Genomic DNA, 27,622 nt, shown 5'->3' on the forward strand with positions numbered 1-27,622 from the left:
CCAGGACTAGAACCGGTGCCCATATGGGATGCTGGTGCTTCAGGCCAGGGCCTTTAACCTACTGTGCTACAGCGCCAGCCCCTGCACATTGTTTCTTGGTGTGTCTGCGAGGGGATTTCAATGTGAGATTGGCATTGAATTAGTTAAAAGAGGAAAGAAGCCCACCCCGTCTCATGTGGGTGGGCCCCATTCAATCCATTGAGGGCCTATGTGGAGCCAAAAGGTGGAGAAAGGGAGAAATCCCCTCCCCTTGCCTGCCCGGAAGCCATGCCACCGACTCCCCTGGGGCATGGCGCTTGCTGGCACCAGGTCTGGGACTTCTCAGCCTTCACAGTGGGGGGGCCAGGGCCAGCTGCTGGAGGGGCTCCTCTGGGCTGTGCTTTTCCAGAAACCCCTGACAAGCACAAGTGAGAATCTAGAACAGCCAGATTCACAGAGGAGTCAAGTGAACTCATGCTCGCAGGGGCAGGGAAGAGCGAGCCGAGCAGCTTGTTGAATGGGACAGAAGTCAGGATTCAGGAGCCGGCATTGTTAGGCCAGCGTGTACGAGGCTGCCATTCCATGTCAGAGAACTGGTTCGAGTCCCAGCTGCTCCGCTTCTCATCCAGCTCCCTGCTAGTGTGCCTGGGAAAGCAGTGGAGGGTGGTTCAGGTGGGAGACCCAGATGGACTTCTGGGTTCTTGGCTTCAGCCTGGCCCAGCCCAGGAAGTGAATTAGTAGTTGGAATCCACCGCCCTCCCCCCCCCCCCTGCCGCCACTTCTATCACTCTTTCTTCTTCTTCTTCTTCTTCTTCTTCTTGAATATTTTTTAAGATGTCAAGTTAATATTTCATTGAATGCACCTGGAGATAAGTAGAATATTCTTTTTTTTTAAAAAAAGATTTATTTATTTATTTGAAAGGCAGAGTTACAGAGAGGCCGAGGCAAAGAGAGAGAGAAAGAGATCTTCCATCCACTGGTTCACTCCCCAGATGGTCTCAATGGCAGGAGCTGAGCTGATCTGAAGCCAGGAGCCAGTAGCGTCCTCCCGGTCTTCCAGGTAGGTGCAGGGGCCCAAGGACTTGGGCCATCTGCTATTGCTTTCCCAGGCCATAGCAGAGAGCTGGATGGGAATGAAGCAGCTGCAACTTGAACTGGCACCTGTATGGGCTGCTGGCAGTGCAGGCAGTGGCTTTACCTGCTCTACCATGATGCCAGCGCCAACATGACAAATTTTATGTTACATATATTGTATTGCAATAAAAATGGTTAAGCACAGAGTTATCCTATGACCCAGCAATTTTCCTCCTAGGTCTACTCTCAAGAGAAATAAACATGAGTCACACATGGGGCTGACGCAGTGGCATAGCAGGTTAATCCTTGCCGGTGATGCCGGCATCCCATATAGAAGCCAGTTCAAGTCCTGACTGCTTCGCTTCCAACCCAGCTCTCTGCTATGGCCTGGAAAGCAGTGGAAGATGGCTCAAGTCCTTGGGCCACTGCACCCATGTGGGAGACCCGGAAGAAGCTCCTGGCTCCTGGCTCCTGCCTTTGGAGGCCATTTTGGGGAGTGAACCAGTGGATGGAAGACATTTCTCTCTGATTCTCCCTCTCTGTAGTTCTGCCTCTCAAACAAATAAATAAATCTTAAAAAAAAAAAAAAGAATGACACATAAACATTTGTGCACAAACGTTCAGAGCAGCATTAACCAAGTGAAAACAACGCAAATGGCCATCCAGTGATGATTACGCAAATACAGATGTGGCGTGTCCTTACGGTGGAATGCATTTCAGCCATAAAAAGAAAACAAAGTGCGTGTTACAACTTGGGTGAGCCCTGGAAACATGCTGAGTGCAAGAAGCTGGACATGAAGGCTCTGCATGATTCCATTGATATTGATATATGCAGGGCCTAGAAGAGGCAGCTCACAGCCTGGCCATCACCCAGGGCTGGTGCAGTGCTGTGGGAAAGGGGGCTTCTCTGGGGGATGATGGAAATGTGAACCCAGTCTCAATGAGTGAGTGAGTGAGATAACATGAATTATATGTCAATAAAGCTTTTTTTGTTTTAAAGATCTATTTGAAAGAGTTACAGAAAGAGAGGGAGGGATAGAAAGAGAAAGAGAAATCTCCATCCACTGATTTATTCCCCAGATGGCTGCAACTGGGCTAAGCCAGACTGAAGCCAGGAGCCAGGACCTCCATCCAGATCTCCGATGTAGGTGCAGGAGCCCATACATTTGAACCATCTTTTGCTGCTTTCCTGGGCACATTAGCAGAGAGCTGGATGGGAAGTGGAGCAGCTGGCGCCGATATGGGATGCTGGCACTGAAGGTGGTGGCTTTACCTACTACAACACAGTGCCAGCCCCAAAACTGGTTTTTTTTTTTTTTAATGGACAAAAACAAAAAAATGGAGGGCCGATGCTGTGGCATAGTGGGTAAAGCTGCTGCCTGCAGTGACGGCATCCCAAATGGGGGCCAGTTGGGGTCCCAGCTGCTCCACTTCCCATCCAGCTGCCTGCTAAAGGCCTGGGAAAGCAGTAGAAGATGGCCCAAGTCCTTGGGCTCCTGCACCCACGTGGGAGACTCGAAGGAAGCTCCTGGCTCCTGGCTTCAGATTGGCCCAGCTCCAGCCATTGTGGCCATCTGGGGAGTGAACCAGTGGATGGAAGACCTCTCTTTCTGATTCTGTGTCTCTGTAATTCTGCCTTTCAAATTAAAACAAACAAACAAACAAACAAGCAAAAAACATAAAAATGGGGAAGGGAAGTCCCCAAGACGACTGACTGTGGAGTCCTTTGGCCTCAAAAGCCCATTCAGCCATCCTGCCTGCTTGAGGTTGGCCATCTGGGTTCCCACAAGCAGAGTTTGGGGCTTAGACAAGATCTCCTTGGCGACATCACATGTCCACAGAGGCAGGATTTTCTACCTCCAGGGACCACACCAAGAAAATGTCTAGCTCATTAACAGAAGAGCTCCTTAGAAAATTTTTTTATTCATTTGTTTTCATTTTACTTGAAAGGCAGAGAGGGAGAGGGGGGGGGGAGAGAGAGAGAGGAGAGAGAGAGAGAGAGAGAGAGAGAGAGAGAGAATGAATATAAATCTTCCATCTATTGGTTCACTTCCCAAATGTCTACAACAGCCATGGTTAGGCCAGGCCAAAGCCAGGGGCCCAGAACTTCATCTGGGTCTCCCTCATGGGTAGTTGAATCATCATCTGAGCCAGCACCTGCTGCCTCCCAGGGTGCACACTAGCAGGAAGCTGGGTGGGAAGTGGAGCAGCTGGGACTCAAACTCGGCTCTCAGATGTGGGTCTCCTGAGCGTTGTCTCCACTGCTGCACTAGGCGCTTGCCTCCGGGGTCGCCTTTGACAGCTTCCTAAGATAAGCATGGTGCAAGAATAATTGTTCACACTAGAACTACATGGCGAATGGAAGTGAGAGGCCTCCCGTGGCCCCTGGGTGAAGCGTGGACACAGACCTTGGGCCTCAGTTTTCTAAGAGGTTCAATCTGATCTTCATTCCTGCTGGTCCTGGCCGGTCCTGGCGCTGTGGTGTGAGAGTTAAAGACCCTCAGCAGGCTTGGTTCCCAGGGTGCTGCTGTTGGGAGGAGGTGGCATCTGTAGGCGGTGGGGCCTAGGAGACCCCTCGGGTCACTGGAGGTGTGCCCTTGGAGGGTAATTCTCATGAGATGGTTGTTCTAGAAGCCTGACTTCGGGGTGGGCATTTGGAGCAGTAGCTAAGAGGCTGCTTGGGGCTGGCATTGTGGCCAAGCAGGTGAAGCCACCGCCTGTGACGATGCCAGCATCCCAGTTTGTGTCCTGGCTGCACCACTTCCCATCTGGCTCCCAGACAATGGCCTGGGAAAAGTAGTGGCGGATGGCCCCAGTGCCTGGACCCCTGCACTCCCGGGAGAGACCTGGAAGAAACTCCTGGCTCCTGGATTCGGCCTGGCCCAGCGCTGGTCATTGCTGCCATCTGGGGAGTGAACCAGCGGATGGAAGATCTCTGTCTCTGTCTCTCCCTCTCTGTAGCTCTGACTTTCAAATAGGTAAATAAATCTTTAAAACAAAGATGCTACTTGGGATGCCCCCAACCTTTATGGGAGAGCTGGCTCCTGTTCTATTCGGCTTCCTGCTAGCGCCCATCCTGGGAGGCAGCAAAGGACGGCTCGAGTATCTGGATCCCTGCCACCCATGTGGGTGACCTGGATGGAGTTCCAGGCTTCTGGCTTTGGCCTGGCCCACCCCCAGCTATTGTGGGCATTTAGGGAGTGATCCAGTGAATGGAAATTCTCTTTCAAATAAAAATGAAAAAAAAAAAAATGCAGCCACCTGATCTTAGAATTTGAACTCCCCAAATTGCAAGCCAAAAAAACCTTTTTTTTTTTTGTATAAATTTAGTTGTCTTTAGCATTTTGCTGTAGTAACAAAGAGCTAACACACTTGGTAGTTTCCACACTGAATTACTGTAGACATTTGAGAGTAAATCTTGTAAGGCTTCAATTTACTGTCTCTGCTGAGAGAGAGCTTCCGAGTGGATTTACTGAGTGCAGGCCTACAGGCACTTGCTATAGTCTGGGCACACTTTGACCTCCATTTTGTGAGGGTCCATCACATGTTAACACAGGAAACCCCCCTGGCTGACCAAACTGCACGGATAGAGCTACTGCACTTCGTCAGGGAGGCAGAATGCAAGCATCACACCGTGGACACTGACTTTGTAAGGAACTGGACCAATCCATGTCCATCATCACCATCTAACAGATTCCGCAGCTGTGAATCGGAATTACGTCCAACATCACAACAGACTCCGGACGCCGGTAGACGCAATCTGGACATCTTAGAGTTGGACGCAGCTTAGGACTTGATTTTTTTTTTTTAAACAGATTTATGTATTTATTTGAGAGGCAGAGTTACAGAGAGAGAGAGAGAGAGAGAGAGAGAGAGAGAGAGAGAGAGAGAGAAAGGTCTTCCATCCGCTGATTCCCTCCCGAAATGGCTGCAATGGCTGGAGCTGAGCCGATCTAAAGCCAGGGGCCAGGAGCTTCTTCCGGGTCTCCCATGCAGGTGCGGGGGCCCAAGCACTTGGGCCATCCTCTGCTGCTTTCCCAGGCCATCAGCAGAGCTGGTTAGGAAGAGGAGCAGCCAGAACACAAACTGGCACCTATATGGGATGGTGGTGCTGTAAGCGCAGGCTCAGCCTATAAGCACCGGCCCTGGGGCTTGATTTTATAAGGAATTATCTGTCTCCATTGAAGATGTGAGTGGAGGTGACTAGAATAGAGGTTCTTATCTTTCCACAAGAAAAAGAACTGAGACCGGTGGGGTGGTGCAGGTTAAGCCTCCATCTGTGGCGCTGGTACGAGTCCTGGCTACTTCTGAGACAGAGAGTAGTGGTAAGCGAGGAAGCACAGTTTGATGATGTAGTGCATCCATCGGGATGGATGGGCACCTCTCCAGACAGGTCTGAGAGCATCCAGTCATTGAGACCAGGGTATCTAAGGATGTGGGGCCCACGTCTGCCACTTCTCCTTCCCCTCATCCTGGTCTCCTGGACAAAGGGTTCCCGGGTGTGAAATGAGTGAAAATTCCTCCCAAGGTTTTATTTTTTTAAAAGATTTATTTTATTTATTTGAAGGACAGAATTACAGAGAGAGGTAGAGAGAGAGAGAGAAAGGTCTTCCATCCGCTGGTTCACGCCCCAGATGGCTGCAACGGCCAGAGCTGAGCTGATTCGAAGCCAGGAGCCAGGAGCTTCTTCCGGGTCCCCTACGTGGGTGCAGGGACCCAAGACCTGGGCCATCTTCCAATGCCTTCCCAGGCCACAGCAGAGAGCTGGATTGGAAGTGGAGCAGCTGGGACTCGAACCAGTGTCTACGTGGGATGCCGGCACTGCAGGCCGGGACTTTAACCCACTGCGCTACAGCCCCAGCCCCCCAAGGTTTTATTGCTCAGTGTTATAAGACTGAGTAGCACATCTGGTGCTGGGTAGAGAGGATTCTCCTGGGGTGATTTTCAAGGCGGAGAGGGGGAAGGCTGGGGCTACCAATAAAGGTGTTGGAGGTATGGGCAGGACTTTGTAGCGTAAAGTTCTGGGCTGCCTCCTAGGTGTGCTTCTACATTCCTTTCCGCGGGTGCTTTGTTTTCCTTTGGCCCCTTTGCACACACAGGCTAATTTCTATCTTCCCACCTAGCAGAACCATCATGAAGTCAAACCCAAGAGCCCAGATTTACCCCAGACATTGGCTGCAACATTGACGATTAGGTGGGGGTTGAGTACACATTTTGGGACTCATTTTTTTTTTTAAATTTATTTGAGAAGCAGAGTTATAGACAGTGAGAGAGAGAGAGAGAGAGAGAGAGAGAGAGAGAGAGAAAGAAAGGTCTTCCTTCTGCTGGTTCACTCCCCAAATGGCCGCAACGGCCGGCGCTGCACCAATCTGAAGCCAGGAGCCAGGTGCTTCTTCCTAGTCTCCCATGTGGGGGCTCAAGCACTTGGGCCATCCTCCACTGCCCTCCCAGGCCACAGCAGAGAGCTGGACTGGAAGTCGAGCAACCGGGACTAGAACCCATCGTCCATATAGGATGCTGGCGCCACAGGCGGAGGATTAACCAAGTGAGCCATAGCACTGGCCCCCCGGGACTCAATTTTGAAAGGAGTTGGGTCTACTGGTTTTCATACCAGCCATTCTCCAATAGCACCCAAGAGCATGGGTTTACTTGAGACAGTGGGTGCAATATTGAAGACTGAGAGGTGGGGCCACACTTTAGCATTACGTTTTCAGGGAGTTGGATCTACTCTTTTCCACAACAGCCGTTCTGGACTCGGATCCTAAAGCACTCCAGTTATTTGGTATCTTCTGGAAGACTTAAGAACTGAGAACATTGGGCCACCATTTTGCTGGGAGTTGAATCTATTCATAGATTCACCCAATGGTACTTGCTGGAGACATCTCAACCACTGAGGGTGAGGCAGAAAACTTCCAGTAGCTTTTTTTTTTTTTTAAAGATTTCTTTATTTATTTGAAAGTCAGAGTTACACACAGAGAGAAGGAGCGGTAGAGAGTGAGAGAGAGAGGGAGAGAGAGAGAGAGAGAGGTCTTCCACCTGCTGGTTCACTCCCCAGATGGCTGCAATGGTCGGAGCTGAGCTGATCTGAAGCCAGGAGCCAAGAGCTTCCTCTGGGTTTCCCATGCAGGTACAGGGGCATAAGAAGTTGGGCCATCTTCTACTGCTTTCCCAGGCCATAGCAGAGAGCTGGATCGGAAATGGAGCAGCTGGGTCTTGAACTGGCGCCCATATGGGATGCTGGCACCGCAGCAATCTGAAGCCAGGAGCTTTACCCACTATTCCATAGTACTGGCCCCTCCAGTAGAAGCCAGCCTGGCACCATCTCGTCAGCTCTGCTTCTTCCTCCTGGTAGGAAATGGAGGTTTTAACCTTAGGGCCCTTGGGGCTCCACCACTTGGGGGTCTCTTGAACAACTTTTCTTAGTTTTGCTTCAGCTGCATTATTTGTGCCTTGTTATGGTAAACAGGATTTTTTTTCATTGTTTTCTAGTGTTGGGCTGTAGAAATGCAGTAGGTTTTTGTGTACTTGCTAAGGCATCCCACTAATTCTGGTAACTCCTTGGTGTGTCCCATCTTCTATGTGGACGGTTGTGTTGTCAGTGGATAATGGCAGCTTGGCCCCTACACCCTTTATTTATTTCTTGTGTTTTCCTGGGTCTACCGGGACTTCCCATCAACACTGCACACGGTGATCTGGGCACCTTCTCATTCCTCACAGGGAAACCTTGCTTCTCATAGCTCCTTCTCTGGGCTGGATGTTTGGCATTGCCATTATGAGTGCCACTTGGGACAAGTGCATCCCACATCAGAGCGTCTAGATTTGAGTCCTGGCTCTACCTCCGATTCCAGCTTCCTGCAGGAATTTACTGCTTAGGGCGATCTGTGTTAGGTGACAAAGTTTGTAAGTAAGAAGAGCTGGAACTCAAAGGTCAGTGTGGGTCCAGGGCTGTGGTAGAGGGGGTTAAGCTGCCGCCTGGGGTGCCTGCATCCCGTACCAGAGCCAGCTGGAGTCCTGACTCCTCACTTCTGATCCAGCTTCCTGCTAACTGCCTGGGAAGGCAGCAAGTACTGGAGTCCCTGCCACCCACGTGGAAGACGGACTGAGCTCCTGACTCCTGGCTTTGGCCTGGCCCAGCTCTGGCTGGGTAGGCATTTGTCTCTCAACTAATAAACCACCATCTCACCTCAAGGTCTGTTTGCTCTAAGTTGTTAATATGCACTGACTTCTAGCCCTGCTTTGCAAAGTCTTTTTTAAAAATCACAAATGTGTTTTGATTGCATCAAAATTTTTTTTTCTGAAATAATGGAAATAGCATGTTTTTTCTGTTATTGTGAATTCACTGATAATTTTTCTTATGTGAAAGCAAGTTGAATTTCTGAAATATAAACAATGTCTACCCTTCTCCGAAGGGAGGAGAGAACTTCCACTTTGACTATGACCCTATTGGAATAAGATCAAAGTCAGCGAACTCTAAAGGCTTCCATAGCCCTGGCAACTCATGACTAGAGCCTAGGGAGATTACTGACGCCATGAACAGGAGTGTCAAATTGTTAAATCAGCAACAGGAGTCACTGTGTACTTACACCCCATGTGGGATCTGTCCCTAATGTGTCGTCTAAAGCCAAGTGATGCTATAACTAGTACTGAAACAGTATTTTTATACTTTGCGTTTCTGTGTGGGCACAAACTGATGAGGTCTTTACTAATTATATACTGAAGTGATCTTCTGTATATAAAGAGAATTGGAAATGAAAAAAAAAAACAACCTGGTGTTAAAATGGAAATGGCATAGAAAATTAATTAATTTGAAAAAAAATTATGTAGGTTCTCTGTCTTTAATGTGCTGTACATTGCTATTTAATGCTATAATTAGTAATCCAATGGTAGTTTTTTCACTTTATGTTGCTATATGGGCAAAATGTTGAAATCTTTACCTAATATATACTAAACTGATCTTCTGTATACAAAGAGAATTGAAAATGAATCTTTACATGAATGGAAGGGGAAAGGGAGCGGGAAAGGGGAGGGTTGCGGGCGGGAGGGAAGTTATGGGAGGGGGGAAGCCATTGTAACCCATAAGCTATACTTTGGAAATTTATATTCATTAAATAAAAGTTTAATAAAAAAAAAAGAAATAAACTAGACAAAATAATAAAAAAATAAACAATGTCAACATTTTTTTAAAAAAGACAACCCAGTTTATTTATTTATTTATTTGAAAGGCAGAGTGAGAGCAGGAGAGACAAGAGAGAGCAGGACAGGATGAAGTCATGAGCCTGGAACTCCATTTGGGTCTCCCACATGGGTGCAGGGACCGAAGCACTTGGGTTATCATCTGCTGCCTTGCCAGGTGCATTAGCAGGGAGCTGGATCCAAAGCGGAACAGCTGGGAGCCCACGAGTACTCTGACATGGAACGCTCATGTAACCAATGAGAGCTTAACCCACTGTGCCATATGTCAGCCCAACACGCTGCTTTGCTGGACGCTGGCTTTGGTTTGCTGAAACTTAGAACTGGAAGCATCCCTAATCATGAACAGATAGGGCTATCCTTCCATTTTACTCTCACTCGGTTCTGGTATCAGGGTTACTAAAGTATCCAAACCCAGGGGAAGTTCTGCACGGGTCCCTCTGAAACCAAGGGTCTGGTGTTATTTATTTATTTATTTTTTTGGCAGGAGGATTGTTTGCTACTGATTCAGATTCTTTAAACCTCAGAGGACATTCAAGTTTTCTCTTTCTCCTTAAGCCACTGTGCTGTTAATTTTTAGTAATGTGCTCTTTTAAAAATTTTTAAAAGATTATTTATTTATTTATTTGAGAGGTAGAGTTGCAGAAAGAGGGAGGGACAGAGAGAGAGAGGTCTTCCACCCGCTGGTTCACTCCCCAAATGACTGCAAATGCCGGAGCTGGGTCGATCCGAAGCCAGGAGCCAGGAGCTTCTTCTGGGTCTCCCACGTGGGTGCAGGGGCCCAAGGACTTGGACCATCTTCTACTGCTTTCCCAGGCCATAGCAGAGAGCTGGATCGGAAGTGGAGCAGCCAGAACAATAGGTGCCCATATAGGATTCCAACGATGCAGGAAGAGGATTAACTTAAGAAAGCCACAGCCCCGACCCCTGTTCCTTTTAAATTTTATTGGGACAAAATCATCCATAATCTTCTTTAAAAACTACATGAGATTAAGTTGTGCATTATCTCTATTTTTTTAAAAAAAGATTTATTTATTTGAAAGTCAGAGCCAGAGAGAGAGAGAGAGAGAGAGAGAGAGAAAGAGAGACACTCCCCAGATGGCTGCAACAGCTGGGGCTGGGACAGGCCAAGGTCAGGAGCCTCATCTGTGGGTTTCAGGGGCCCATGCACTTGGGCCATCTTCTGCTGCTTTTCCCAGATGCATTAACATGGAGCTGCGATGGAAGAGGAGCAGCCAAGACATGTACTGGCGCCCATATGGGATGCTAGCGTCGCAGAGGCTTTACCTGCTAGGCCACAGCGCCAGCCCCATCTTGGTTTCTACGTTGCTGGTGCACCCAACAATCAAGCTTGACTCTCAGGGATCACCACGGTGCTCTGTTCCTTTGGCGTCTGCTTTCAGTTTCATTATTTCTACTTCCTCTGGACTGGGGTTTTTCCTCCTCCAATCTTTATGTGGACACTGAATAGCGTCTCAGGAAGCAACCGATTTAGTCATCGATGTGGGTGGTGAAAAAACTCACCAGAGTAGGTGAGAGAGGGAGCGGAGCGAGACTTACTGAACACGCTGCAGGGGAGCTGCGGGCAGGCCGGCAGGGGCTCAGGCTGCAACAGGGACGACAGCTGAGGGGGCCGCGGAGCACCACCAAACGGCACCCCACGAGGGTTAGGGTGAGTTTGTCTTCCCATGGTCCCACTGGTCTCCCCCCAGTCCCCCCTCAGGTACTCTGCATCTCTGGGCAGAGCTGGGAGGGTTTTACTGCCCTTAGCTAGGGACTCGCCCATCCACCGGGTGCGCCGTGCCACGTCCACAAGATAGCTCGTTAAACTCCAGCCTCTTTAACACAATCATTTCACACTATGCATTTTCCTTAGTTTTTTTTTTTTCCCCATCTGAGTTTTTGTTATTATCCTTTAATTATGTTGTCTCTAGGACACCAGCTCATTACTTGAGGTCACAAATGTCCCACACATGCTTATGAAAAATACAATCCCTATGTAAAGATTCTGACGCATATTTATCAAATAAAAGAGAACTTGCTGAGACCTAGAACTGAAGAGGTAGAACAGGTGGTCGACTCGGAGGGACGGCACTGCAGGTGAGGCATGGAGAACCGGCAGAATGCTAGACCCGTGAGCAGCTGTGTTAAACACACTGACCAGGCTCTGGCCACAGAGCTGCAAGCAGCCCAGACTGACACCGGGGAAGGATCCTACAGCACGCGTTCTGGCCTGGGTGATCTGACACATACGTTTATTTACTTGATTTCAAGGCAAGGCAGAATGGCAGCGGTCACTGTGACAGCGTAGCCGTATGCACACCGAGGTTTGCACGCCAAAGTTTGGGGCCCTGCGTGCTCCGGAAGAGAGCAGCAGCCCGCGGGCCTCCTCCTGCCCCTTGCGGGAGGAGTTTGGCAGTGGCTGAGTTTGCCAAACCCTTTCCCCCTCCTCCGAGCGGCAGCAGGCGGACTTGGCAGCTTCTTGATCTGAAGTCCCAGAGGAAGGAGGCCGGGTATCCCACACAGAGCGAGGTTTCCACTGTAGGTGATGCCCAAGCATGGGAGTGGAGGGGTTAACTGTTCGGTGCCTTCTTTGGCTGCCCAGAGGGATAAGGGTGCTGGCCATGGATTGCACTAAGATCTTGGATCATTAAGAAATCAGTGTCACACACTCAGTTCGTCTGACGAACGTGTGTTGGCAAAGCCACGTCTGGGCAGGGAGAAGCGTTTATTGCGGTGCGGTCCCCGAGAGGGAAGGAACCAGGGCAGCACCACCGAACCAGGGCAGCACCGCAGGGCCCCCTGGCCCCGGCCAGCGCGCTCACAGCACTCCTTTCAGCTTCACCGTCCAGGCAAACTCCGCTGGGAGAGCAGGGAGCGGCAGCGCGGGCAGGGAAATCAGAAGTCCCTTCTTGGGGCTCGCGGTCCACTTCAGCTCCTCTTGGACCCCCAGCATCTTCATCTGCAGACGGCAAAAGGGAAGCAGCGTTAGAGAGCACCGGGCCGGGCCGGGCCAGGGCCGGGCCAGGGCCGGGCGGCCTCAAAGCAGCGCAAGGCAAGGCGGGAGAGATCGGGAAGGGGAGGGACGCAGCAGGGGGCGCTGACTGCTCTGGGCAAGGCTGCACCCCAGGAAGGCCCAGCAGAGGCACCCCACCTTTGTAAATGAGGTAGGCACGGGGGACTCCAGGTGTAGGACTCCATCTTCCGGCCAGTGCAGGAAAATGGCATACACGGCTGGTCCTTTGGAGGTGTACCTGGGAAAAAGCCAGCGTCGGTCACAGGTACCGGGCTTATCACCTGAGAAGGAACGGCAGGCCACCCCCCGTCACTGAGTCCCAAGTGCACGGCCCACTGGGGAGCACGGGCAGTGCGAGACCCGCGTCTGCAGCGGGGACGCAGGCAGCACAGTTCCTCTGGCGCTGTCTTCCCTCTCTTCTAGTTTAAGTCTTCCTTTAAAATTAACTCTTCCTATCGTTTATTTCATACTGGAGCCACTCACCCTCTCTTTTTTCAACCCCAAACCCGTGGGAAACTAGCGGAGGGTACAACAGGGCCAGGGCACACGTGGACGGCGAGAGAAGATGGAAACTCATCCGGCATGGGGATCCGCGCTTCCGTGATCCACAGGCCGGCGTGTGCCGCTGTAACCCCGCAGCTGCCTTCCTCTGGACACTGCCTGGCACTCACGGATGCTTTACCTACATGGTCTCATTTAATCCTCAAACGACCCTGTGAAGTCCAGCATTACCACCCCATCTTGCAGGTGGAAAAACTAAGGCCCGAGATCAAACGCCCAGACCCGGAAGTGCGAAGGTGAAGGGAGAGCCTTCGGAAGGGAGGCCGGCGCGCTGTCAGGTGCGCCACAAGCACTAACCGTTACTAACCTCGGTGCAAGGTCACGGTCACAGTCACAGGGATGGGCGCTTCGTGGCTCCTCCCCTTTCCACCCTCCCTTGTCAAAGATGCGCTGGGGCACACGACTTAACAGCCCGAGAGAGGCCTTCCAGCCACAGTCCCCGTGCTGCGACGGCTGAGGACAAGACTCACCACACTGACGCCGACTCGTTCTTCTCGAGCTGCACGCGCCACGGCTTCGAGCCATAGATGGCCTCCCCGTTGATGCTCAGCCACTTCCCCACGGCCAGGAGCCTCTCTTGGAAGATGGGCACTATCAGCCCGTCCTTAGTGGGGCCCACGTTGAGAAGGTAGTTGCCTCCCAGACTCACTGTCTGCACCAGTTCCTGGAGGGGCAGAGACCCGGGCCCCGCTGTGCCGCGAGCAGACTCCGGGCAGACCCTCCCTGCTGCGGGTGGCCTTTGGTGTAGAACAAATACTGTCTATTTTCTGCCGTTGTAAAAAGCAGGACAGACTCACACAGGGAAACTGAAAAACCCCGGCTAAAGTTGGAGAAAAGGATGGACCCGGTTGGGGGGTGCCCAGCCGCAGCGGGCAGCAGCATGGTCTCGGAAGCCCATGGTGTCAGACCCCGATGGACGGCTGGGCAGGGAGTACGGGGACTGACCGACTGGCCCAGAGACCAGGGGGCCGGAGGGGAGCGGCCTGGAGCAGCTGCCATGGGGGGGAGGGGGGGGAGCTGGGCGGAGCTGGCGTGGCAAGGGCCGGTAGTTAAAAACACCAGCTAGTTCCGAGGCGCTCTTACCGAGATGATTTCGGACTCGCTCGTGACGTCCGACAACACCATGTTGCGACGATAGCCCCAGGACGCCTTGTCGATGCTGGTGCACATCTCCCACTTGTGATCCGGCAAGACCTGCGGCTTGTACTTATCTTGACAGTTGTAGTACCCTCCATGGCGACAGGAGCAGTTCTGTCCCCATCGGTCGTTCACCACCACCTCATCCTAGAGGAGGGAGGAGGACCCGGAGTTAGCCCGCCCTGCCCGCTTGTTTACATCCCGCACTGTGACAGGCTGAGTAGGTTCAGAGGCAAGGGGCCGACAGTCTGGAGCTGGGGACGGTTTCCCCTGGAGGGGACATTTGGCAAAGCCTGGAGACATTGGGGGTGATCACGACTGTGTTGATGCCATTGGCATCCGGTGGGCAGAGAGCAGAGATGCTGTAAAAGGTCCTACAGGACACGGGGCAGCCCCTCTCAAGGAAATGCTCAGCCCCCGATGTCAATGGCGCCGAGGCTGAGAAACCCGGATCCAGAGGTGTGGGGTCTGAGACGGGCAGTGCTTTAAAGGTCGCCCGGCAAACCTCCTACGAGGGGACTTCAAAACCTCCATGGAGGATGCAGTCAACAGGAAAGAGTTTTCATTCTTTTTAGAGATCTTTGAGTGGCACAGGGTTGGGGGGGGCGGGAGAGGACACTCCTATCTACTGGTTTACTCCAAATGCCCACAGTGGCCCAGGCTGGGGGATTAATCTCATCTCGGGAGCCAGGAACACAACCCAGGTCTCCTGCTCGAGTGGCAGGACCACAGTCAACCTGAGCCATCGGCGCTGCCCCTCAGGGTCTGCATTAACAGGAAGCTGGAGTCAGGGAAGGAGCCGGGTAGCAAACCCAGGCCTTTGATATGAGATGGGTGGGTGTTCTAATGGGCATCTTGATTGCAAAGCCAAGAGCTTGCCCGAAAGGTAAGCTTATTTTGGTTAAGAAAGTCCTGAAGTCTGCGGCAGGTTCTTGGCTCAGCAGTTAAGATGCTGTTTGAAGGGGCAGGCATTGTGGCACAGCACCATTTCGTGTCCTGGCTGCTACACTGCCAAGCCAGTTCCTTGCAGTGGAAGGTAGCACACATGTTTGGGTCCCTGTCACCCATGTGGGAGACCTGGAGGAATCTCCTGGCTTCAGCCTGGCCCAGCCTTGGCCTTTGTGGCCCTCTGGGGAGTGAACTAGTCGATGGACTCTCTCTCTCTGTAACTCTCTCAAATAAATAAATAAATAAATCTTAAAAAAAAAAAATGGTGCTGTTTGGGACACCTGCATCCCATACCAGAGCGCCGGCTCCTGACTCCAGCTTCCTGCTAATGTGCATCACGGGAGGCAGTAGTGCTGGTTCAAGGTTTGAGCCCCTGCGGCCCACAGGGGAGACCCAGACTGAGTCCTGGGCTCCTGGCTTTGGCCTGGCCTAGCTCTGGCTATTGTGGGCATTTGGGGAGTTAATCAGTGGAGAGATCTCTGTCTGTCTCTGCTCCTTTCAAGCGAAGTGGAAATAAATAAAAACTTAAAGAGAAAAAGAAAATTCATTCATATGAGGGTCCTTCAAAAAACTTAATGAAAACACTGTGCATGGAACAGGCGCCACTGGGGCGGCCTGGTGCACCGAGGCCCTGGACAGCTACCAGAGGCCTCCCAAGCAGGTGTCATGTGGCTGAACCCACCAGGACAAGAAACTAAAGCACTAAGACGACAGCATCTCCTTCTGGGACACTTACCTGCAGCTGGGAAAGGGACATGGACTATCAGAGCGGACCCGCATCCTGTCCACCTGCTCCCGTTTCAGTCCTTCCATACTGGCGTTCTGGGTTTGGACTGTGCGGGAAAGTTAACTGTGTTCTACTGGCTACACTTCAACAAATTTGTAAATACTGTACTTACCAAAGGATGTGACACTGAGACGATTAGGGTAACCTTGGGAAATTCTAAAATAGTTACTCCTCACTTCTGGGATGTAGGTGGCCAGGAGAAATTAAGGCCACCACGGAAGTCCTATACCATAGGCACAGATGGCATCGTGTTCGGTGTGGACTCGGTTGATGTTGAAAGGATGGAAGATGCAAGACCTGAACTCCACAAAATAACCAGGACAGCGGAACATCGAGCAGTCCCTGTGCTCGGAGCTGCTAGTAAACAAGACCCAGGGAACACAGGTCTCTCTTGTCAGCAATGGGGAAATGGAGCTCACCAGCTGCTTGGCACGTGCAGCCTACCTGTGCACACGGGAGATGGACTAAAGCAGGACTCGAGGAGCCACATGACACGATGACTACAGGAGAGAAATGTCAGCACAGAGAAAGGAGTGCACCAGCAGCTTTTACATCCGTGCAGAGCAGGTTTGCTCTGGTCCGATTCTGACAACGGAAGACTCTGCGGCCTGGTTTGCCCTCTGTCCCCTGGATGCCACTTAAAGCTTTGTTTTGCTGAACATTGAGATGTCCAACCCTGCTGCCTCGCGGAGGCTGCCTAGGTGCAGGGCCTCCGGAGGCAGTCTCTTCCTCCCTTCCCCACACCTCCTGGTACCACTGCTCTGGGAAGCCAAGCAAGGACGGTAAACTGACCAGACAACAGTTGTGGAAATCGACCTGAAGTTAGTGAGATAAAACTTGAAAGAGTGTCTGCCTAGTGTTTTGTGCTAGTATCCTTTTAGAAGTCTTCACAAGGAAATTGCATTCAAGGCTGTGTATGCTAAACTGAAATGCAAATGAATGGAAATATTAAGGTAGGTTAAAGGTCATATTGGTCACACTGGCCCAAACAGTCCTTTTTTTGTCTAAGGAATGGAGAAGGAAGTGTTTGATTTTTAAACTTTTGGCCAAATGGTTTTTGGCATTTTCTGGAATCTAATTCCATACCTTAATTCTAGATAATATTTTTTAAAGATTTATTTATTTATTTGACAGGTAGAGTTACAGACAGTGAGAGAGAGAGACAGAGAGAAAGGTCTTCCCTCCGCTTGTTCACTCCCCAAATGGCCGCTATGGCCTGTGCTGCACCGATCTGAAGCCAGGAGCCAGGTGCCTCCTCCTGGTCTCCCATGCGGGTGCAGGGCCCAAGCACTTGGGCCATCCTCCATTGCCCTCCTGGGCCACAGCAGAGAGCTGGACTGGAAGAGGAGCAGCCGGGACTAGAACCCGGCTCCCATATGGGATGCCAGCACCGCAGGCGGAGGATTAGCCAAGTGAGCCATGGCACTGGGCCCTCTAGATAATATTATGTTGGAAAACTTTAATAAAAAGGCATATGAAAGGGGCTGGCGCTGTGGCATAGCAGGTAAAGCTGAGGCCTGCGGTGCTGACATCCCATATGGGTGCCAATTCGAGTCCTGGCTGCTCTTCTTCTGATCCAGCTCTCTGCTATGGCCTGGGAAAGCAGTAGGAGATGGCTGAAGTTCTTATGCCCCTGCACCTGCGTGGGAGACCTGGAGGAGGCTCCTGGCTCCAGATCAGCCCAGTTCCGGCCGCTGTGGTCATTTGGGGTGTGAACCAGCAGATGGTCTCTCTCTCTCTTTCTCTCTCTCTCTGTCTCTCTGTAACTCTGCCTTTAAAATAAATAAATAAATAAATAAATAAATAAATAAATAAATTCTTTTTTAAAAAAAGGCACATGAGAAAAAAAGTATGCATGGATTTCAAGCTGTGTGCCAAAATGAGTATCTCCTGGTTCCACTTTCCATGAGCTTCCTGAAGCATGCTTGTGTTGGAAGGGAAACAGAGGGCACAGGACTTGTCTGAGGTCACACTGGGCAGAGTTTTGTAAGCTGATTGCGAACCTGGTGTCCACTACACTGCTTTCTTTGCTGAGCTCAAGAGAAGTTAACAGCCCAATGTTCTTCTCCTTCCTTCAAGGTTTAGCTGAACTATGGACTATCTGAATGTAAACATCCAACACAGCAGCAAATTTTATAACAGGGTGGCCAACACAAGGAAACAACGGAAAACACTTTGTACTCATCGTAACAAAAGGAGATTAAATTAAAACTCAAGGGGCCAGCACTGGGGCTTAGCAGGTTAAGCCTCCGCCTGCAGTCTGGCATCCCATTTGGGCAGTGGTTCTAGTTGCTGATGCTCCTTTTCTGACCCAGCTCTCTGCTATGGCCTGGGAAAGCAGTGGAAGATGGCCCAAGTCCTTGGGCCTCTGCACCCACGTGGGAGACCCAGAGAAGCTCCTGGCTCCTGGCTTTGGGTCGGCACAGATCCAGGTTTTGCAGCCATCTGGGGGAGTGAACCAGAGTTTGGAAGACCTCTCTTTTTCTCTCTCTCTGCCTCTCTGTAACTCTGCCGTTCAAATAAATAAATAAATAATAAATCTTCTTCTTTTCTTTCTTTTTTTTTTTTTTTTTTTTTTTTGTTTTTAAAGGTTAAGCCCCTGTATGCAGTGTCAGCATCATATATAGGCTACTCAACTACTCCACTTCTGATCCAGCTCCCTGCTAATGTGCCTGGGAAAACAGCGGAAGTCAGCCCACATACTCAGGCCCCTGCACCCACGTGGGAGATCCAGAGGAAGTTCCTGGCTCCTGGCTTTGGACCTGCCTAGCTCTGGCTGTTGCAGCCATTTGGGGAGTGAATCAATGGATGGAAGATCTCTCACTCTTCTCTCTCTGTATCTTTGCGTTTTAAATAAATAAATCTTAAAAAAAAAAAAAAAAAAGACACCCACCTCTCACCTCCAAGTGTCTGGTTCTGAGTTCTGGCTCTGCTGTTGATTCTAGTTTCCTGCCAATGTGAATCCTGGGAGGGAGCAAGCCCCTGGGTCCCTGCCACCCACATGGGAAACCCAGATTGAGTTCCTGGCTCCTGCCTTTGGCCCAGTCCAAATCCAGTAATTACAGGCATCTGGGGCATGAAGTAGCAGATGGAAGATCTCTCTCTCTCTCTTTCTCTGTAACTCTGAATTTCAAATAAACAAATCTTTCTTTTTTTTTAAAGATCCATTTTAAAAATTTATTTGAAAGGCAGAGTTAGAGACAGAGAAAGAGAGGAAGAGACACAGAGAGAGAGAGAATCTTCCTTTGCTGGGTCACTCCCCAAATGGCCTCAAAGACCAGGGCCGGGTCAGGCTGAAGCCAGGAGCTTCTTCCTGGTCTCCCACACAGGTGCGGGGTCCAAGCACTTGGGCCATCTTCCACTGCTCTCCCAGGCCATTAGCAGGGAGCTGATCAGAAGTGGAGCAGCCGGGATTCAAATTGGTGTCTATATGGGAGGCCAGCGCTGTAGGTGGCGGCTTAACCTGCTATGGCACAATGCGGCCTCGATAAATAAATCTTGAAAAGAGGATGAGGAAAAACGAAGTTAGTTATGTAATTCATACCTTGACAGGGCTGTCGTTGTAGAGCCAAGCGAGAAACTCCGTGGAGTTCCAGTAGGTGTAAGGACACTCCCACTCCCCGTCAGACCAGATCAGGTCAGGCTTGTAGCTGGAAGACAGGTGATCGCGACGCCACTGCTAGGTCAGTGCGTTCACAGGAAAATCTTGTGCACGGACTTTTTTTTCAGCAAATATTTAAAACTTAATTTTCTCCTACTATGAAAGTACAAAATCACAATGCAGAGGATGGGACACCACCACAACCAATCACCTTGTTAACACAACCGCTGTCTAAGACAAACACAGCGTTTTGGTTTATTCCCTCCTCATCTTTTTTATTTCTTTTTAGAAAAAAGAATTATGGGGAGAGGGGCCAGCACTGTGGCACAGTGGGTAAAGCCACTGCCTGCAATGCCGGCATCCCATATGGGCACCAGTTTGAGTACCAGCTGCTCTACCTCTGATCTAGCTCTCTGCTGTAGCCTGGGAAAGCAGTAGAAGATGGTCCAAGTCCTTGCACCCGCGTGGGAGACCCAGAAGAATATCCAGGCTCCTGGCTTTGGATTGGTGTAGCTCCGGCCATTGCAGCCAGTTGGGGATGATGGAAGACCTCTCTCTTCTCTCTCTGCCTCTCCTCTCTCTGTGTAACTCTTTCAAATAAATAAATAAATCTTAAAAAAAAAAAAAAAAGAATTATAGGGGCCGGCACTGTGGTGTCAGGAGCTAAGCCTCCACCTACAGCACCAGCATCCCATATGGGCACTGGATGAACCCTAGCTGCTCCTCTTCCAATCCAGCTCGCTGCTGTGGCCTGGGAAAACAGAAGATGGCCCAAGTCCTTGGGCTCCTCCACCCATATGGGAGACCTGGAAGCTCTTGGCTCCTGGCTTCAGATTGGCCCAGCTCCAGCTGTTGCAGCCAATTGGGAAGTGAACCAGGGGATGGAATACCTTGCTCTCCGACTCTCCCTCTATCTGTAACTCTACCTCTCAAATAAATAATTTAAAAAAAAAGAAAAAAATAATTATAATCAATGTATGTGGGTGCTTCAGAAAGTTTATGGAAAGTGGAATTAAAAGATAAATTTATTTTGGCACACATATTTTTGAAATCCATGCATACAGTGAGGTCTTCAAAAAGTCCAATCATGTTAAAAAAAAAACAACCAAAAACCTGCATGGATTTCAACACTTCTTTTTTTTTTTTAAAGCTCTATTTATTTGAAAGGAAGAGTTACAGAGAGAGAGCTCTTCCATCTGCTGGTTCACTCCCTAAATGGCCACAACAGCCAGGACTGGGCCAGGCCAAAGCCAGGAGCCTCTTCTGGGTCCCTCATGTGGGTGCAGGGGCCCAAGCACTTGGGCCATCCTCTGCTGCCCTCCAGGCGCATTAGCAGGGAGCTGGACCAGAAGTGGAGCAGCCAGGACTCAAACCAGCACCCATATGGAATTGCTGTAACTCTATGACTTTCAAATAAATAAATAAATAAATAGGGCCTAGCCCTGGTCATTGCAGTCATTTGAGGAGTGAACCCGCAGATGGAAGACCTCTCTGTCCCTCTCTTTCTCTCTCTGTAACTGACTTTCAAATAAAATGGATCTTTTAAAAAATAAAATCTTGGGGCTGGCGCTGTGGTGTAGTAGGTTAAGCATCCACCTACAGTGCCGGCATCCCATATGGGCACAGGTTTGAGTCCTGGCTGCTCCACTTCCGATCCAGCTCTCTGCTATGGCCTGGGAAAGCAGTAGAAGATGGCCCAGGTCCTTGGGCCCCTGCACCCACATGAGAGACCTGGAGGAGGCTCCTGGCTCCTGGCTTTGGATCGGTGCAGCTCCCGCAGTAGGGACTATTTGGGGAGTGAACCAGCGGATGGAAGACCTCTCTCTCTCTCTGCCCCCTGTAACTCTGTCTTTCAAATAAATAAATATTTAAAATAAAGAACTAAATCTTAAAAACAAAAGCAAACACAAAGCCACTTTGGATGCCTGAGGCCGAGTCCCAGCTCCACTTCTGGTTCCAGCTGTCTGCAGATGCGCTCCCAGGGAGGCAGCAGTGACGGCTCAAGTCCTTGGGTCCCTGCGCCCACACGGGAGGTGTGGAGCGAGTTCCTGACTCCTGACCCCAGTCTGGCCCAGCCCTGCTGTTGCAGGCATCTGGGGACTGAACCAGCAGATGGAAGATCTCTCTCCCTGTTTCTTTCTTTCAAACAAATAATAATAAGAAGAAACTTTTTAAAAAAGATGAACAACACCAGCACCTGCTTTGCACCAGGCAGCGTGACAGCTGCGTCTGCTGTGTGATTCCGAGCCCTCCTCAGCAGGCTCTGCGATCCCCCCTCTACCGCGACAGGCTCAGGCCCGGCAGGGGGTCTGCTTCACGCGTGTAACAGACTCCGCCTGACACCTGACCCTATGCAGGCCACACCGGCCCCTCCAAGTCCTGACGCAGGGAAAACACCACACAAGGAGGGAACTGAGGTTCTGACAACTCTCAGTCTGTTCCAATGTGACCAGAAGAGAAGGAACAGACGCTGTGAAAAGTTGGCTGGGAAAAAAAATATATTTTGCCTTAATGCAAACCATCACTTTGACCATTTTGCTGTCTTTCAGACTTTTTTTTTTAAACCTGCTGCCTCTCTTCTCTTTGAATAGCACCCTATGGGAAGGTCTGATTTCACTGACAGAGGTCATCAGACCAAAAACACTTCCATCCCTTACTTGTTAACAAGGTCGTACAGTTCTGGCAGTGTCTTTGTGTTGACAAAATACTGTGTTTTGAAGCCATTTTTCTTATCCTGTTGGTAGAATGGATGGAACCACTCCATGAGTGAGTAGTACAGTCCATATCGTATATTCCTAGAACAGAAAACAGGAAAGAAACTGTTGGGAAGCAAAGAACAAACACATTATTTTAAGAAAAATCAATTCCAGTTTTTTTTTTTTAATAGCTTATTGAAATTCACCTATTATAGCAAGCAGGGGGATAGAATCCAAAATTATCTCCTTAAATTATTTCTTATCATTCACTTAAGAAAAAGATTGGGTTTGTTGTGCTTTTGAAAATCTATTTAACTACTTTTTATACATAGATAACTTAACATCAAAAAGCCATTTAAATGGGCTGGTGTTATGATATGGTAGGTTAAGCCTCTGTCTGCAGTACCAGCATTGCATATGGGTGCTGGGTGCTGGTTTGTGTCCCAGCTGCTCCATTTCCAGTCCAGCTACATGCTAATGGCCTGGGAAAGCAGTGGAAGATGGCTCAAGTTCTTGGGCCCCTGCACCTGTGTGGGAGACCTGGAAGAAGCTCCTGGCTCCTGGCTTTAGATATGCCCAGTTCCGGCCATTGTAGCCATTTGGGGAGTAACCAGCAGATGGAAGACCTCTCTCTCTGTCTCTGTCTCTCTGTAACTCTGCCTCTTAAATAAATCTTAAAAAAAAGTAAAGTAATTTAAACACACATCTTTCAAGTCAAAAACTCAATAACATAGTTTATTAATATGTCCAATTATTGCTTCAATTAAAAAAAATAGTATGGGAGCCAGCGTTGTGGTGCAGTGGGTTAAGCCACCACTTGCGACACAGCATCCCACACTGTAGCACTTGTTCAATTTCCTGGCTGCTCCACTTCTGATCTAGCTCCTTGTTAATGCACCTAGGAAAGCAGTAGACGATGGTCCAGGTACCTGGACCCCTGCCACTCACGTGGGAGACCCAGACAGAGTGTCAGGCTCCTGGCTTCTACCTGGCCCAGGCCTGGCTGTCACAGCCAGGAATGAGCCAGCAGACGGAAGTTCTCTGTCTCTCCCTCTCTAACTCTTTCGAATAAACCTTAAAAACAACGACAACAACAGGTCAGTGTTATAAAACGTTACTGAGTACACAAGGATAACCCCGCGATGGCACAGCTAAGAAGGATCTGAAGTCAGTTACTCATCGTAGCCTGCAAGAGAGACAGCCATTGTGACTTCTGAGTCCAGAGCTAATCAACCCAGCAGGCGTATGAGCAAAGCACAGCTCTGGGAAGCAACACTGCCCAGGCCACAGGAGGCCCTACACTCTCTTAGAGGTACAGGGCTGGGGGTCTGGCACAGCAGTTTGCCACGCTGGACTCCTGAATCCCATATCAGAGGGCCAGCTACTCTGCTCCCCGTCCAGGTCCCTGCTAATGCACATGGGAGGCGGTGAATGATGGCCCAAGTACTTGGGGTCCTGCCATCCACGTGGGTGACCGGGATGGAGTTCCAGGCACTTGGCTTCGGCCTGGCCCAGCCTTCGCTGTTACAGCCACTTGGGGAGTGAAGCAGCAGATGGACGACCTCTCTCTCACCCCCACCCCCCTTTTCTGTCACTCTGGCTTTCAAATAAATAAATAAATCTAAACAAACATCCAGGTAGTATTTTAGGCTTTGCAGGCCGTCCATTCTCTAGCTCAACTCTCAGAGCACACCTGGAGAGCAGTCACGGAGGTGAACACGTGGGAACCGGCGAGGTTGTGTCCCAACCACACTCCATGACTTACAAGAGCAGGTGGCCGCCGACCCCTCAGAGGGAATGTCAGCAGAGCTGTAGTTGGAAATGCTACACATGTCATTTTCCTCCTTACAGGCAAACCTACCCGGACTTCAGGGCCAAGCAGAAACACCTGGGCTCCAAGTCCTCTCTGCGCCCTGCCCCACCCCAATCTTGGGCAGTTACTTCCTATGATGTGCGCCCGAGTCAGGATCCCGCTCACTTCGTGCCACATCAGCTGCCCCTCCACTCCCTGCTTGCTCTGTCAGTCACCCTAACTTCCTGTCTGCCTCCAGAGGCCTGGCTGAGGAGAGAGCCAGTCCCTGGCCTCCGTCGGATGCGGGCCAAGGCTCTGGTTGGACGTTTCCCAGAGGGAAGCCCTCTCGGGCTGCAGATGGAGCCCCGTGGTCTACGCTGGTGTCCTTCACCTGACCAGACTTGGCCTTGAACTTCTCTGACGGGTTTACTCTGGGTCATGTGACCACCACACGGAATGCTGCTCATTCAGTGGCCCGGGGCCCTGCGGCTTACTTGCTCAATGCAAACCCAGCACAGAATGGCGCAGAAGGCACAAAACTCAGGGCGGCTAGGGCAGGAGAGAGGACACAGACACGCACCTCTTCCGGACGGCTGTTCCCAACTCACCAACCACATCACGATGTGGGCCCAGGCTCTTAGAGTTCCAGTTCCAAGACATAGGACTTGGCCAGTTTGTGAAGCCTTCGTGATGCTTTGTCGTCAGCACCACATACCTGTGGGCACGAAAACCATATGAGCAATGGCGCTGGGCCACAACCACGAACTTGCCCAGCAGGCCCGGGGCTTTTAAAATGGCTGGGAGAGCGGCCGGTGTTGTGGCACTGAGGGTTAAGCTGCCGCCTACAACGCTGGCACCCTACATGGGTGCTGGTTTGAGTCCTGGCTGCTCCACTTCTGATGCAGCAGAAGATGGCCCAAGCCCTTGGGCCCCTGCACCCACGTGGGAGACCCAGACGCAGTTCTTGGTCCTGGCCATTGTAGCCATTTGGGGAATGAATCAGCAGACGGAAGATCTCTCTGTCCCTCCTGCTGTCTTTGTAACTGCCTTTCAAATACATAAATATTTTTAAAAAATAAGCAAAATTATTAAAAAAAAAAAAAAGGCTGGGGAACTCGCCCACGGGAGATGCACTCGGGCGCGGGGGTGAGCAGCTGTATCCGTAGCATCCACAAAGCCGCTGCTGGATTCCCAGCTCCCCTTGGAAGCCACCTGGAGTCCTCAGGCGAGGAGGAGGCCCAGAGGGAGGAGCAGAGCCAGGCGAGCCGTGCACCTCAGCCCTTTGATCCTCAACCCTTCAGGTTATAGATGTGCTTCCTTTGCCCCGGAGGACAAAGACCTACTGCACACAGGTGACAGAGGCGTAAGCTGTTGGTCTTGCCAAGCCTCAGTCTTGCGCTGGCTGGCGCGGGGCCTCCAGGATGCCGGGGCCAATTCCATGTCGGGTTTCGTGGGGCGCATGCCTCTCGCAGCGGCTGCTTCTTGGAAAATGTCAAAGCCATCATCACTACCTGAGCCCTGCAGAACCCGGCGGGGACCGGTCCCTGGGCGCAGACCCCTCGGGGTCACACCACGTGGGTGGCGTCCAGACACTAGTCCCTTCCTGTCCCCGGGCCCTCGCCTCACCCTTGGTATACGTGGCCTGGCCAGAGGCTGGGCCCCAGATTTTACTTTATTTATTTCATGTGTAAGCTCTGAGCTCTCAGAGCCCCAGAAGGCAGACAGCCTTCCTGTCTATCCAGGTCTTCCTCTCCCCCACATCTAATGCAAACGCTACCCGCCAGGGGCAATTTCTCCTCAGTACAAGAGAACCTACAGTCTGGGAAGCAGGTGGAGGAGCCCAGGCGGGGTGGCAGACAGCTCCACGCCTCGTCCCCACCACCCTGGTGGAAGCTGAGGGTGACCACTGAGTGGTCCCTGGCCGCGGCTCCCCTCGGCCCCAGGGGCTCCACACCTTCAGTCTCTGAACCAATCACCCCAGGCTGCTCGCAGCCGCTCAAAGCCCTCTGGGGCTTTGTATGCCCAGGGCAACGAACAGAGCCGCGCTGCTGCCCCAGACGCTGCCTCCCTCCCTTCCCGGCCTGGGACACCAGGGCCCGAAGGAGCGCGCGCAGCCTCTTCCTAGCGCCGTCCCAGGGGGCTGCAGTGCCTGCCCAGGTCCGCAGGTGACCGCTGTCCGAACGTCCTGGCCTCCGGCTCACCCGCCCATCTTCCGCCTGGCTGGAAGCCCCTCCACAGCCGAGCGCGGGCCGGGCCCACGACCCCTCCGAAGCCTGCATCTCCAACATTGCCAGCAGCCACACCTCCTCCTCAATGACAGGTGTGTCCCGCTCAACGGAGCAAGGCTCCGGGGGCCCCGCGGGTCCCACAGGCAGCCGCGGGCCTCTGCGCCCGCAGCTCGGACCCGCGCCCCCACGCGCCCGCCCGCACCCACACCCACTTGGCCCCCGCAGCCTCGAAGAGTTCGGCCCACTCGTCCGGGTTGAAGAAGCGCGCCGTGAACTGCGGCCCGAAGTCGGCGTACTGGAAGCCGGGGGGGTAGTTGTCGCTCATGAAGCGCAGGTACTGCGGCAGCCGCTCGCCGTCCAGGTGCCACCAGAACCACTCGCTGCCCCACGCGGGCACCGAGAACACGCCCCAGTGCACGAACACCCCGAACTTGGCCTCGTCGAACCAGGCCGGCAGCGGCCGCGAGTCCAGGCTCGGCCAGTCCGGCGTGTAGCGGACCCGCGACGAGGCCGCCCGGAGCAGCAGCAGGAGCAGCAGCAGCGCCGCCGGGGACCCCATCCCGGACGCCGCACGGCCGCTTCCGCGTCTCCGGCGCCCCTCTTAGCGCGCAGCTACGGGGCGACGCCCCGGCCGCCCTGCCGGGCGATTGGCTCCGACGAAAAGGGGGCGGGGCAACCACGGAGCGGCCCTCTCCAGGTCGGCCGTTCCTGGAGCGCCCTCTGGCGTCCAAAGGGAGACAGACGCACGAAGGCGTTGACAGCGAGGCGCCAGGGGACACACGTTTTCAGCAGGGGCTTAGTTGCGGGGTTTTGCCGGTGGGGAAGGCCCGGCGGGGGCTGGGAACTGGGAACAGCCCATTTTGCTGCGGTAGTCCTGCACGGGGAGGCTGAAGTTACAGCACGGGTTTGGTATACTGGGAGCCACAGGGCGTTTTGAGCTGTGTGTAGTGTAGCAGGGCTACCAGGTTGAAAGGGTGTGCCACCTCCCTGGCAGGAATAATGAGGTAGAGGGACGACGGGAGGAAGCATTAGGAGAAAATTGGGGGCTGGCAGGAGAGCATATGTGATCGTTTTGCCTGCCTCATGTTTGTTGAGCTGGTTAACACCGAAGAGGGAAAATGAGACCCATGCACAGGACGCCACCCAGAAACGTGTCTGAACTACCAGGGCTGGAGAATTGAGAGCTAAGAGGCTCTAGGCCCAACAAGTGTGTGGAGCTCGCCCCACAGGGATACCATCCTATCCTTCTTTTTTTTTTAAAAAAAGATTTATTTACTTATTCGAAACTCAGACTTACACAGAGAGAGAAGAGGAAAAGAGAGAGGTCTTCTGTCCGATGGTTCACTCTCCAGATGACCGCAATGGCTAGAGCTGCACCGATCCGAAGCCAGGATCCAGGAGCTTCTTCCGGGTCTCCCACGCGGGTTCAGGGGCCCAAGGACTTGGGCCATCTTGTACTGTTTTCCCAGGCCATAGCAGAGAGCTGGGTTGGAAGAGGAGCAGCTGGGACTAGAACCAGCGCCCATATGGGATGCCGATGCTTCAGGCCAGGGTGTTAACCCGCTGTGCCACAGACCAGCCCCTACCCCATCCTTCTAAAGTCGAGGTGCCAG

The 27,622-nt window shown here is 51.8% G+C and overlaps 1 protein-coding gene across 1 annotated transcript; it reads right to left on the bottom strand.

Moving 5' to 3' along the window:
- Positions 1–10,996: 10,996 nt before the first annotated feature.
- Positions 10,997–26,589, bottom strand: FUCA1 (alpha-L-fucosidase 1). Its single transcript, XM_062190627.1, has 8 exons — positions 26,222–26,589; positions 24,362–24,496; positions 21,951–22,088; positions 19,237–19,342; positions 13,904–14,104; positions 13,291–13,484; positions 12,398–12,497; positions 10,997–12,205 (listed from the first exon to the last, which is right to left on the bottom strand). Exons 1-8 carry the CDS (start codon positions 26,566–26,568, stop codon positions 12,065–12,067), a joined length of 1,362 nt encoding a protein of 453 aa, XP_062046611.1. The 5' UTR covers positions 26,569–26,589; the 3' UTR covers positions 10,997–12,064.
- Positions 26,590–27,622: the final 1,033 nt, after the last annotated feature.

Source organism: Lepus europaeus, chromosome 5 (assembly GCF_033115175.1).
Source record: "Lepus europaeus isolate LE1 chromosome 5, mLepTim1.pri, whole genome shotgun sequence".
Lineage (NCBI taxonomy): Eukaryota > Metazoa > Chordata > Mammalia > Lagomorpha > Leporidae > Lepus > Lepus europaeus.

Bases quoted from the DNA above. Each gene is read 5' to 3' on its own strand.
- FUCA1 (XM_062190627.1), bottom strand. From the start codon at position 26,568: ATGGGGTCCCCGGCGGCGCTGCTGCTGCTCCTGCTGCTGCTCCGGGCG. The intron at 14,105-19,236 runs GTATGAATTACA...TCCCTCCTCTAG, and splicing joins ACAACGACAGCCCTGTCAAG to GATGAGGTGGTGGTGAACGA. The intron at 12,206-12,397 runs GTGGGGTGCCTC...TGCCGTCTGCAG, and splicing joins TGCCTACCTCATTTACAAAG to ATGAAGATGCTGGGGGTCCA.